This window comes from Lacerta agilis, chromosome 5 (genome assembly GCF_009819535.1).
Source record: "Lacerta agilis isolate rLacAgi1 chromosome 5, rLacAgi1.pri, whole genome shotgun sequence".
NCBI classification, from domain to species: Eukaryota; Metazoa; Chordata; class Lepidosauria; order Squamata; family Lacertidae; genus Lacerta; species Lacerta agilis.
Genome location: NC_046316.1, coordinates 11,129,146 through 11,142,314, shown reverse-complemented (window position 1 = coordinate 11,142,314; position 13,169 = coordinate 11,129,146). Strand labels below are relative to the sequence as shown.

At 45.0% G+C, this 13,169-nt stretch overlaps 1 protein-coding gene across 2 annotated transcripts in view; it reads left to right on the top strand.

Moving 5' to 3' along the window:
- VCL (vinculin) overlaps nucleotides 1–12,097 on the top strand; it is a 77,035-nt gene extending 64,938 nt beyond the window's left edge. Inside the window, exons 19-22 of one of the 2 annotated variants that reach the window (XM_033148533.1) lie at nucleotides 3,939–4,166; nucleotides 7,602–7,805; nucleotides 9,446–9,550; nucleotides 11,153–12,097. In XM_033148533.1, coding sequence (XP_033004424.1) covers nucleotides 3,939–4,166; nucleotides 7,602–7,805; nucleotides 9,446–9,550; nucleotides 11,153–11,299 — 684 coding nt within the window. In that variant the 3' untranslated portion in view covers nucleotides 11,300–12,097. The remainder of the gene's footprint in view (nucleotides 1–3,938; nucleotides 4,167–7,601; nucleotides 7,806–9,445; nucleotides 9,551–11,152) is intronic. The other variant, XM_033148534.1, reaches the window with a different exon arrangement.
- The last annotated feature ends 1,072 nt before the right edge of the window (nucleotides 12,098–13,169 follow it).

Sequence of the window (13,169 nt, the reverse complement as noted above, 5' to 3'; positions counted from 1 at the left end):
TTTATGTTGTGCTGACTCTGTAGTGCAGGAATGGGGAAACCTGTGGTCCTTCAGAAGATGCTGGACTACAACTCCCATCATCCCTGTCCATTGGCCATGCTGCCTGGGACCGCTGGGAGTCGGGAGTCCATCTGCAGGGCTGCACGTTTCCCCATCCTTGCTACAAAGCTTTGGAAAGGTGGTGTGTAATCTCCAACAATATCCACAATATTTTGTGCACTCTCTCTCCAGAAGTGGGCTTTTTCAGAAGGGGCACCAAGCTTTGCCGGTCGATCAAGGCTATTTTAAAACCTTTGCAAATTATTGATATAAGCATGGGACTTTTCACATCCCAGCATTTCATTAAAACCATAGAATTGTTCCCAAGACTCTTATTGTGCACAGGTTTCATAACCACGCCTTGGCGTATGTAGAACTTTAGCGGTAGAAAGAAGGGGGAGGAAAACCTCACTGTACTTGAGCCTTTAGCTGAAATGAGCCTTAAGAATGTACGCAAGCATTTGGGACCTTCTGCTTGAGTTGGGGAATCAAGCACATAGCATCTGCCTTTTGCCCTTTTTGTGCTCCGCAAGCTTTCTCCTCTGCCCCACCGGAATGTCGCAAGAAGTGGACTGCCCCAGAGGTCAGTGTAGAGGGGCTATGTAGAATACCCACGCTTACCTCTGAATGGGGGCTGTTTGCCAGATTTGTTTAAGATTGCTGCGACATCGATGCCAACCCTTGCAAATGAGTTTTTTGGTTTTTTTTTTTTTTTTTTTTTTTTTTTTGCATCTCATCACAAAACAAGTATCGTTTTGACCTTGATGGTTTTTATTTTTGGAAGGGATAACAGGGAAGCAAACAGTCCAAAATGAATTTTCCAAGCAAAGCAACACTGAACACACACACACACACACACTTTCTCGTTGAGAAAAACAATATTATTTAATTTATACCCCACCTTTTTAATCCAAGGCGATCACGGAGTCATACGTCGTTCTCCTCTTTCCTCATTTAATCCCCACAACCTCCCTGTGAGGTAGGTTAGGCTGAGAGATCCAATTTCCCCCAGGGAACTTCGTGGCTGAGTGTGGATTTTGAACCCTAGATCTTAAGTCTGACATTTTCCACTACACCACACTTTCTTCAGTTTAAAATGTAGTTTTAAAATATCATTAAAAACCTGTCCTGGTAGACATTGTAGTTGAGATTCGGTGCCTTCTGAGCTTTTGACTTTAAGGTGTGTGGGATCAATAAACCCAGCTATTGAGGGAAGCTGATACCTAACTGCTGTCTGTATCTTGGTAATTCCATTCAGGAGAACATTATCTGCAGTGCCCAGTCCCAAGATGGCTGCAGTGTGGGGGTTTTTCCCTTGCACATAAATATTGTGGGTTTATGGGTCTTCAAAAGTAGGTGGAGAATAAATGGCTACAGTCTGAGCCACTCTTCCAGCAGAAGAGATGGTGTGTAGAAGCCACTGGCTCTGAGGGTAGGTGCAAAAACCAAGCAGATTGCTTTGAGCTGGCTGTGAAAAATAGTTTCAGTTGTGTATTACTTGTTTATTCTGACTGTGTAGCAAATTAACTTTCCTCCCCTTTTCTCATCATGCTCTGCCAATTTAATTTTTCCTTCTTCCCGGACAATAAATTTCTTGCCTTGTCCTCTCTCCTCCTTCCCAGTGTTACTTGAACATTTGCTAGGATATACACCTATTTTTGTTGGCTGTTGTGCTACTCATACATAGTGAGACAAAAAGAGGGGGATATTTATTAGTCCCATGTTCTCTACGAAAGTGCACAGAGTTCCACAGAATCCTTCACTTGGCAACATGGAAAAATAAATTTGAAATAGAGCCCCTAAGATGGGTTGTCAATGCAGATCCCTTTACTGGCAAGTGTGTGTGGTTCAATTGCCTAATGCTTTGAACCACTTTGGGTTATGGACAGCATGAATGACCCAAGAAATAAGGTGCAGTATCCAACTAAACAGTCCAGTTTCCACAAGCACTCTTGGCTGTGTAATGGAACTTCCTCTTCCTGCAAGTCCCCCTAAATATGTTCTGGGTTTCCCCCCAACCCTCTGGAGCATATTTTGGAGGTGGGAGAGGAGATGGAAGGAAAGTTCCATTCAACAGCCAGAAGAGTGGAATTATTTGGTTGGATACCACCCAATATTTTTTTAAACTGACATGTCCTTCATATTTAGTAAATGCACGCACCTTAACTTTCAGGCATTTCCCCCACAGCTCGCTTCCCCCCCCCCCATTTTGAGTTGTAGGATCAGGACGGAGAAGGGAGGTGGTCACATTGGGATCAATAATTCCCCAGAGGGCAACAAGTTGCTTTTGTCCGTAAGTGCTTGCTATCTTTTAAGCAGATGTTTCAGGTTGCCCAACAGAAAGACTTCATCACTTGGTCCTCATTAAAAGAAATGGCCGTTACTCAACGCACTGCATTTAACCTCTGTGTTTGCCAAGAAAGCAAAAAGAGATGAAATCCCACATTGCCACCTTAAGCTGCATCTAATTTATTTGGGAGCGTATAATTGCATAAACTGAGTAATTGGGGGGGGGGAGAGAGAAAGTTTAATACCGAAAGCTGCTATTCTTGAAGAAGGAAATGTGAACATGCAAAAACACTGGGGCGGGGGGTTACATGTAAAGACTTGGGGGCTGAGGGGGGGGCAAGCTGAAATAAAATGTGATAATTGTTTGTGGGTCTGGTTGCACTTGAAAAGGCGGTGTTTCATTTGCCCTTTTTGTCTTCTCTTTCTGTAATGGATTGGTACCCTGAAGATTGGCTGCGATAATACCGAGCTGTTCTGTTTTTTAGAGACATCCTGCCCACAGGATGTGATTCAGGATACTCTGGCAAACGATTTGAAAATCCTCATTTGGATTTTTTTGTAGAACAACATTGTGGCAAAACAATCTGGCACCATCTCATTAACCTTCTGCTAACAGAAACATTTCCGACTGGCTTTTGTTTTTGTGTGCTGCTAACATCACTTTCTGTCTGCTAACAATTAACACACTGATCATGTCCTTCTAATGAGCAGCCTCTCCTGTTTCTTCCACAATCAGTTGGCTTTCCGTCCTGACTTCCTCCCTGCATTGTGTTTTGCTTTCACAATAACCTCCTTTTCCATGGCCTGGACCAAGATGTGGTGGTGCCTGGAGAATCCATATGGCATCTTTGTCCCATTTCCCCCCCCCCCTCCCACATTCCTGCCACAAAACAATGGACACGGAGCACGATTTGCTTGCAAATTCTCCTGTGCAAAACTTGCTGAAATGAATAGGAGCTCTTTTTCAACAAGGATACAAACAAAAGCCCTAGAGCAACTTCCATTCATATCCGTGAGGCCCCGTAGGGTCAGGTCTGCCACTTCCCCCACCCTTAATAGCACCCAAAACTTGCTTGGGGTGCCTGCCTCGATTGTCTTGCGGCAAGGCCTCTCCCATCTCTTTTGGGCACAGAGAGCAGCCCCTGGCATCTCTGCTCCCTGGCAGTTTTTTTCTTAGCGCTCAAGCCTCATCGTTGAAAACTTTCCTCTTGCACCCCCTAAGTAATCTTTAAATGTTGCACTTGCTTTGTTTCTTGTTTCCTTTCCTTTCCTGTCTCCATGGCGCCATTGTCTTGCCAGAAAAGAATGTTGTGGTGAAATAGAAGACACTTTAGAGAGGACCTCGAGTGAAAACGATGATGATTCTTGGTGTGCTTTCTCTAAACTCTTGTGTTTCTCTCCTTGAAGCCTTTGTAGATTCTCAGGTCAAGTGTTCCCTTGGAGTTGCGTCCCTTCCTCCCTGGCCCTCCTTCCGCTGCCTTCCAGAATAAAGGGGTTTACTAAAACCAGCTCAGTTCTTGCTCTTTGACCAGATCCTGCTTCTTTATACTAACTGTCCCTGTTTCTTCATCCCCCCCCCTTCCGCATCCCCCCCCGCCCAACCTGCGAAGCCTGATGTGACTGATGAGGTTAAGGAAGCCCCTGAGGCTGGTGTAGATGTAGATCAGGAGGAGGAGGAGGAGGAGGAGGAAGCAGATGTTGAATTCACTCTCCCCTCTGACATTGAAGATGATTACGAGCCTGAGCTGCTGTTAATGCCAACCAACCAGCCCGTTAACCAGCCCATTCTGGCCGCTGCTCAGTCTCTGCACCGGGAAGCCACCAAGTGGTCTAGTAAGGTACTTCCTCCATTTCCCCCCTGGCGACTGATCCGCGTTGCATCCAGCCATTTTGGAACGTTGACACATTTGCATTCACTCTTGATCCTTGCCGGGTCCCATTTTCGTTTTCTTTCCTTTCTTTCTTTTCCTTTTCTGAATTGGAATGAAATTCGAGTTTGTCTGCACTTCATTGTTGAGGATTGAGAGTGGCTTCACATGTTTTTTTGACAGGCCTGCTGGCGATGATGGCCAGGCTTAAAAGCTTCATTTGGCTCGCAACTTCCTTCGTTTTACTCTCCTTCTTAATCAAGGCTTCCTTTCCCTGTTGTTGCTCTCTGCCTTACCTGTCTCTTCACGGCAGTGGTTCTTTTCGAAAGGGAAGAGAAAACAAACAAACAAAAACAAACGTAACGTACAAACCAGCTGACTACCTGTGAAGCCATGGTTGACAGTCTCTCAGTGACTTCCAGATTGTGAGGGAGTCGTCGTTGTCATTCCCGAAGTCATTTAACACGCATCATTGTGCTTTTCTGCCTCTTATCAATGGCTTCCACTAAAACGTTGGACCGACCAGGAATGGCTTGGTATGGCGGCGTTGCCAAGGAGTTGGACCTGCTGATTTGCACTTGGCTGTAATGTAAAAAGGCTGGCCCATGGTGAGAGGACTTTTGTCAACAAGCTATGCTGAATGTGTTGGTTGCTAAGTTCAGACTTCGTTGGGTTTTCTAAAGAATACAAAACCCATGATGTTGATGGAGATCCTCGGTCCGTGGCTTGGAGCGATCTTAGTCCTGAGCTTGCTGGCACTAATCGCAAACAAATGTTTTGGGAGCTGTCGGGTCACTTTTTCCGCTTTTGGGACTAGCATGCTGCAATGAGTTAAGTGTGTGGCTGTGCAGTTACTAAAATTTAGGTATGTATGTGTGGAAACCCTTTTCAAAACGCAAAAAACTGAGTCTTTCTTTCATTGTCTTTTCAGTCCGTAATGGTGATCTTTTGGTGCCTGTGCGCAAAATTCACATGGTGTTTTTCCATGTGTAGGTTAATGTGGAGCACAATTTAGCACACTTTTTCTCCTTTGCAAATCTCCTTGAAACGAATGGGGAAGCCTTCCATTCATTTGAAGTGAGGTGTGCATGAGAACATGCTGCTGCATTGTGCTTCATGGGTTAGATCTCTCTCTCCCTTAAATGGTACCCGGAACCTGCCATTGCCACCACTTGCCTCATGGTGCGAAGGCCTCTCTCATTTTACACTCTGCTTTGCCTTCTACTCTTCAGAAACCAGCCGAGAAGACGCATGGCCTTTGTTGCTCAAGGGGGCTGGCAGTCCACCCTTAACCGTTACTCATCACAGCAGCAAGCACATGTTTAGCACCCTGGCTCATTGCTCCTGCGATGGTGATATGCAATTTGTGTGGTGGAACATGCATATTTCATTTGTACAAATACACACACACAGAGACACGAGTGTTTTCAGTGCACTGGTTAAAAACAAATGTGTGAAGAGACTCTTGAACAAGGATATGGCTCTTCAGACCTTTGCAACTCAGCAGCCTTTTGTAATGTGTACAACATGCTGGTTTTTTGCACCGCATAATGGAAATATATCCGTAAGGACCACAAGTCCCCTTCCGCAGCTATCATCACAGTGTGTGCCTTTTGTTGTTGCCGTTGTTACAAACACTTTTCTCCCTGTAGTCCTAATGCCTAACAGCCACTTTCCTGCATGCAAAAGATTACATTCCAGGCACCTTTTCCTATTTTCTCACTGCTGTTGGTCAGTATGTCATGTTAACTAAGCACTCTTCACAAAAACGCTGCACAGATTTATTTATTTTTAAATGAATTGATTACATTGTTCTTGAATACTCTTGCAGCTGTAGTATTTAATATAGAGAAATGTTATTTCAAACACCAGTTATTTATATTGTCCCACAAAAAATAAAGAACTCCCTCTCAAAACAGTGGCTGTTAAAAAGTTGTGTTACAAGTTGAACTGAATGGTTGTGGTTTAGCAAACTCTCCCACTTCTGCTCTGGTGTAGCCATGAGTAGGCAGGAGTTCAGAAACTTTTGATACTACTTTTGATTAGCTTGTCAATTTCATTCACCCCCAACAAACTACAGCCATACCTTGGTTTTTGAACAGCTTAGTTCCCGAACGTTTTGGCTCCTGAACGCCGCAAACCCAGAAGTGACTGTTCCGGTTTCTGAACTATTTTTGGAAGCCGAACATCCGACAGGGCTTCCGGTTGGCTGCAGGAGCTTCCTGTAGCCAATCCGAAGCCGCGCTTTGGTTTCCGAACGTTTTGGAAGTCGAACAGACTTTCGGAATGGATTCCGTTCGACTTTCAAGGTACGACTGTATTGCTAAGCCAGCTGCATAACCTATAGTTTAGCTTGATGTCCAAGTGCAGCCAAATGCCTTTCCTCTCCACTGAAGGAAGATGAGATTGTCCTAAGTGGAGGAAAGGTGGCAATTCTTACAGCGAGGGTGTCAAGTTGATGAATTAAGTGGTAGTTGGTTTTCGCGACAGGAGAGTTTGCCAGTTGATAAATACCGTATTTTCCGGCGTATAAGACGACCCCCAACTTTTCCAGTTAAAATATAGAGTTTGTGATATACTCAACCGCAGATTCTCCACCCGGCGTATAAGACGACCCCCGACTTTTGAGAAGATTTTCCTGGATTAAAAAGTAGTCTTATACGCCAGAATATACAGTAATGGCTTCATGTTTGCAAATGACTAAAACATTCTGAAGATTCTTTTGAGGTTTCAGGTGATGTGCACACACCTTGTAGCAGGCATCATCTTAGAAGAGGCACTTCCTTTTACGTGGAATAACTGGCAGTTTATTAAAAAATAATTTGCCTTTTAAAAAAAAAACCTGCTACCATCTAAGCATGCCTTTTTACATATACAGCTGATCAAAAGGATTAACTGACGCTCTGACTTCTCCCCTCAGCTGTGTCCCCCTCAGAAAAGTTAGTTGTCATCTGTGACTGTAGAGTGCCAAATTGGGATGCCCCGTGTCCCATTTGTATGTAGATATTAAGAATATTCACCTTCATAACACTGGATGCTTTAAACTTGAGGCAATTTTCTTGCACCCTTATTAAAAAGGATAGATGTGTAACTGGTAAAAGTAACAGTGTCTGAACTTAGCCGCTTTCACTTCAGCAACAAACTAACACTGCGTGTCCACATTTTATTTTTTTTAATGGGCCAAAGCTTGTTTTTCACTTTTTGGGGGAGAGAAAGTATTTCAACAACTGGCCTTTGGGGCAAAGCTCTTTTCCAGTGCTCTTTGTGGAGTGGCGTCTGCACCGCACCACAGAACGTCTCTTCTTTGCCCTTCCAGAGCGAGGGCTTGCTTACAAGATGGGGGTGACGGCGCAGGCCGATGTCTGGCTCCCAAGCTTTCATGGCTGCCCTTGCTCTTTTTTCCAGGGCAACGACATCATCGCCGCCGCCAAGCGGATGGCCCTCCTCATGGCCGAGATGTCGCGCTTGGTAAGAGGCGGCAGCGGGAACAAGAGGGCTCTCATCCAGTGTGCCAAGGATATCGCGAAAGCTTCCGACGAAGTGACCAAGCTGGCCAAGGAAGTAGCGAAGCAGTGCACTGACAAGCGTATCAGGACAAACCTTTTGCAGGTGGGTCACGAGCCACTGCCTGAAGAAGGCCGGGAAGCGGCGAGAGCTGTCATTAGTAACAAAGATGGCATGCGGCCAGTGGACTAAGGGGACTAGGCTGGTGGCAGGGACATGGGCGGCACTGTGGTCTAAACCACTGAGCCTCTTGGGCTTGCCAATCGGAAAGTCGGCGGTTCGAATCCTCACGACTGGGTGAGCCCCCATTGCTCTGTCCCAGCTCCTGCCAACCTAGCAGTTCGAAAGCACGCCAGTGCAAGTAGACAAATAGGAACCACTGTGGTGAGAAGGTGAACGGTGTTTCCGTGCGCTCTGGCTTCCGTCACGGTGTTCCGTTGCACCAGAAGCGGTTTAGTCATACTGGCCACATGACCCGGAAAGCTGTCTGTGGACAAACGCCAGCTCCCTTGGCCTGAAAGCGAGACGAGCGCTGCAACCCCGTAGTCGCCTTTGACTGGACTTAATCGTCCAGGAGTCCTTTACCTTACTAGGCTAGTCTCCTAAATGTCCCCCTGACGTCTCCTTCCCAAAGCCCAGGAAGCTTCTGCCCAGTTCAGGGAGGGAGATGTGATACTCACCTGCACATCATTGCAACGTCGCAGTGTCCCGGTTGTCCTTGAAGGCTGTTTCCTTTGGCCCTAACTGTACCCCTATTTCACCGCACGCCACTGAGAGAGGGGTTTGTTTTGGAGCAGGGGGGCTGCTTGAGAGCCCAAAAAGTGGGCTGGCTTGCTCAAATTCGCCCTCCTTGTTCTTTCGGACCTGTGGCCTATTTTAAGATTGCCAGGTCATGATGCGGCAGTAAGGCCACAGATGGCAGAATTATCCAGCCCAAGGTCTTTCATCCCGGCAACAGCTTTAGCCTGCTTGTTTCTTGACTGGTCTCAACAGCAGTCCTATCTCCTCCCCAGTTTTACCAGTCCTTCTCCTGCATGACAATGTAATCCTGGCCAGACAAGTTTAAGGTCCCACAGACATCAGACTGCGGACTATCTAGTTCCCTGACCAGCTGTGCTTTCTGTGGCCCTGCATTACCTCAACCTGAGGCTTCACTGCCACAAGCACAGCACAGTGCCCCTGAATGCAAGGGGCTGCAAGGAACAGCCCCTTTTGCAGAGAGCCTTGCAGAGCAGGGTGGGCAAGTGGCAGCCTTCAAATAGATAGCTGGTCCTCTGAATCTCTACAACTTGTGACAAAGAAAGCAATGATATTCTACAGCCTTTTAAATGTGTTTGTGGGAGTTGTGGGGAGCTATTGTTTAGTTGTTTTTGTTTTAACTACTTATTTGTGCTTTTATCTTGTATTTTTATCTTGTGAACCGCCCTGATATAAGGGTGGTATATCAATAATAATAATAATAATAATAATAATAATAATAATGCTTGAAAGTGATCCCAAATCTGCCCACAAGTCCTTGAGGAAATAAGAGAACTTGGATGATACCTTAGTTCCCTACCGCTGAAGCAGCTTGCCATGTTTCTCGAGAAAAACATGGGTGGCTTGAAGATGAGTGGAAAATTACCAAGGGAAATGAACGTTTATGCTTGCCACTGCTGTTTTTGAAAACACACACACATACACAGGTACAGTGGTATAATTTTATTTAGACAGCTTCTCAGCCGTGCAATTCTGTTTTCATGCAGGTCTGCGAGCGAATCCCAACCATCAGCACGCAACTCAAAATCCTCTCCACTGTCAAAGCCACCATGTTGGGCCGCACTAACATCAGCGATGAGGAGTCTGAACAGGTAATTCTCACGCCTGCCACAAGGGTGTGCATGTTTTGCAAGCTTGGAATTGTCCACTGCATAGGCAAGCAGGCTTTGCAGGATTGGTGAAACGATCTCGGCTGCCAGCAGCTAACCCTTTTGCTCTTGTAAGTTTTCTTGCTAGAGTAACGGAAAGGTGTGGCTAAAGGTATGCTTATTTCTGCGTGCGTGACACTTTGTAGATTCAAAACAACAAGTGTGACTGTGACGAACTGACCCGCATTAGAAAACTAGGATGTGCTTTTTTGTCAGGTACACTCAGTGGCAAACTGTCCCTGTTTTTGCTGTGTTCGTGTCCTGCAACAAAATACAATTTATGATCCAAAGGTAGACCTGGGTTTCTTGCTTAATAAAATTTCCCACAGCCTGTTTAAAGTTATTAACTAGCACCCTCTGGTGGATATAAACGAATGGTTCTTTGGTTTGCCTGAATGCTGCTGTAATCCACCAGATTTTATCAATATCCAAGGCAGATGTTGCTTCGCTGTTGGGGACAATTATCCCAAACCTTCCCTGTGACTTTCAGATTTTGCTTTCCATTAGAAAAATGTGGTCACTAGCTTTGGTGGTTTTAAAAGGGGATTAGACAAATGCCTGAAGGATAGATCCTCACGGCTGCTAGCTGTGTTAAGATAAAGGGACTCCATTTTCATAGGCAATGTACCTCTAAATTCCTGGGATGGGATCCAGGCTGTCAACGGAGGTTGGGGCTGTTTCTTCATGCCTCACCTATGGGCTTCTCTGCCTGGGTGCTGGATCTTTCCCAGATCCCCCAGGGCTCTTCTTACAGATGCATGTTCTTTTTCTTTTTTTTTAAGGTAAGGCAAGTGGGTGGGCATCCATATCTTGTGGGTGCTTTTGCTGAGATTCCTGCATTGCAGGGGGTTGGACTGGATGACTCTCGGGGTCCCTTCCAACTCTACAATTCCATGAAATACTTTTGCAAAGCTAGCTGCAGAGGGGTTAGAGCAGAAGCTGAATGTACATCCCATGAACTTGTCTCTCAGCACTCTTCTTACTCTGTTGGATGTGAATGTCCCAGTCATTGCTAACACGGTCAGAGATCACTATGTGCAGCTAAGAGTTGTATTGGCACATGTAGGGAAAAACAGTTGGAGCCTACAGCTGGCATTTTCCAGAATGGTCTATGGCAAGGTAGTCGATGTGGTCTCCCCCCCCCCCCCAATGTTGCTGCACTCCAGCTCCTATTAGGGAGCACAGGGAGGCTGAGTGGAAAATTCCACTTTAAATAAAAACATCTCTGTCAGATGTTTGCATACTTGGTGTCATTTGGGCTGTGCGTGGCGCTTCAGAATCATGATTTTCAAGGTTGGACATTGGATTGACACTGTTGAAGCGCACACAGCTTGTCTTTGGATGCCCTCCCTTGATGAAAAGCCGTTTTAAATATTAGCATGAAGTGTTGCTCTTCCTGAGACCTTGTTAGAAGCCTCTTTTGTTGATGCTCTTTATTCTAAAAATGAGCCATGCCTCTCAGATTGTCGTCTGAAAATGCCTGAGAGATAGATATTTAAAATGTCTTTTTTAAAAAGTGCTTTCAAACAACTCTCTCTTCTGCAGGCCACAGAGATGTTGGTTCACAACGCCCAGAACCTTATGCAATCTGTCAAGGAAACAGTTCGGGAAGCTGAGGCCGCCTCCATAAAAATAAGAACAGATGCTGGATTCACTCTACGCTGGGTCAGGAAAACTCCTTGGTACCAGTAGAGCGTTGCCTTTCCCCTAAGCATTTTTTAAAAGTAGAAAACCCCCTTGTTGGAGCAAAGAGAATTCTGTAAACAGCCAAAAGGTGCTTGAGCGATTAAAACTAGCCCCCTCCCCTGGAACTCCCTCTCTTAAGGGCTTTCATAAGTGTGCTGAGCTACCTTTGGTATCTAACCTCACCACAATTAGCTTTCACAACAACAAGCTTTCCTCTCTTTGCTTTTGAGGGTTTTTTATATCTCCCGTTTTCATGAACTCTGTAACCTCAGTTCCCCCCTCCTTGTTCTGCAGCATATATTCCAGTGGTTTTCTGGGAGAGGCAGTATATGCAGGTTTCACTTTAGCATGGATGAAAACTCTGGGAAGCTGGTTTGCTTAGCTGTTTATTGTGAGGGACAATCAGAAGACAGAACAGTCCAGCACTTCAGTTTTCTGCTCCCTTTCCTCTAACTTTTTTGAAACTGGTGTGTTACCGAGTTTGTTTCATTTCTTTCAAAAGTTTTCCCTTGCTCTAAGGGAAGAGGTGCTGTGTTCAAAAGCTGCTGCTCTTTGTTCTACCCAATAGTGATCTCAAGACATCAAAATCTGGGAGTAGCTGCCACTAGTCAGTCGAACACCTTATGGTGATGAAACTGACCACAAATAACTGTTCGGGGCATTTAATTGAGAGGGAGCAGGGAGAGATTATGCAGCATCCCTTATTCTTTGGTCAGGAACAAAACAGCTGGGAGAGTTTTAAATTATATTTCAGCCTGTTCCCACTGGCATGAGGCTATGTCTTGCTTGTCCTCCCTGTCCTTTTTTTAATTGTACCCATAGGACAAAAATGTGTGTTTATATCAGGTTTCGTTTTGATTATCCTGCTTGCTTTAGCAGCGGATCAGTTCTCTCTCTGTTCTAGCCAATAACCATTGGGATGTGTTGGAGAAGGTACGAAAGCAGAACGTCTCCTATGAGGTAACACAAATAATTTATCACTTTGGGCTTTTACACAGTGAAACACCCCTCAAATCCAGTGCTCATCAGTTGAATTGGCTGGCAAATGGAATGGTCTCTTTTAACCATGGTAGGGAAACTAGGGTGCATAGTGCTGAAGTAGTATGACTTTATTTTTGTACTGATCTACACACCGTTGTCTTCTGCAGTTGCATAGAGCAGATAATTTAGGGCCCCGTGCATCAGAGATACCTCTCACAGAAGCACCATTGACACTAATGAAAGAGCACCTCTTGTCTTTTGCAGGGCAATGTTCCTGCGCAAATCACTAATCCTACTTCTGAATTGCTTGTGCATTTTGCAAATAAAGTATGTACCGATGCTGCAGTGCCCCTATGCTGTCACACAACAAAAGTTCATGCTCAGGAGACCTATAAAGTTAGAAGTGCTAAGAGGTGGTACTTGTTTACCTGTTAAAAGTTTCTTTAAACTTCTGTGCCCCCTCTTTCTGGTGCAATTTAAAAGAGATTTTTTTAAAAAAAACACACCCAGAAATGATCTTTTAATGACTTCTTTACAACTGCCTAGAGCAAGGGAATTTGCTTGCCCAATACTTAGTGACTGCGCGGTACTCAAAACTGTCACATAGGTTTCTGGCAATAAGTAGCCACAACCAGAAGATGAAAGGGAACATCACAGCCTTAGTCTGGATGCCTTGTTGCCTTTGCTTGGTTTGCATGAACTCAGCAGGAAGAGGAGACTTGGAATGTCTTTTACCAACACATAGTCCAGCCTTTTCATCACGAGCTTTTAAAATCATCACCATTTAATAGCTTGACTTTGTATTAATGCAATATTACTAATGCCTTTAATTACATGATGGTTTATACCAAAGACTGCTTTTTGTTAAGGAATGTTTGAAGGAAAGCTCTGACTC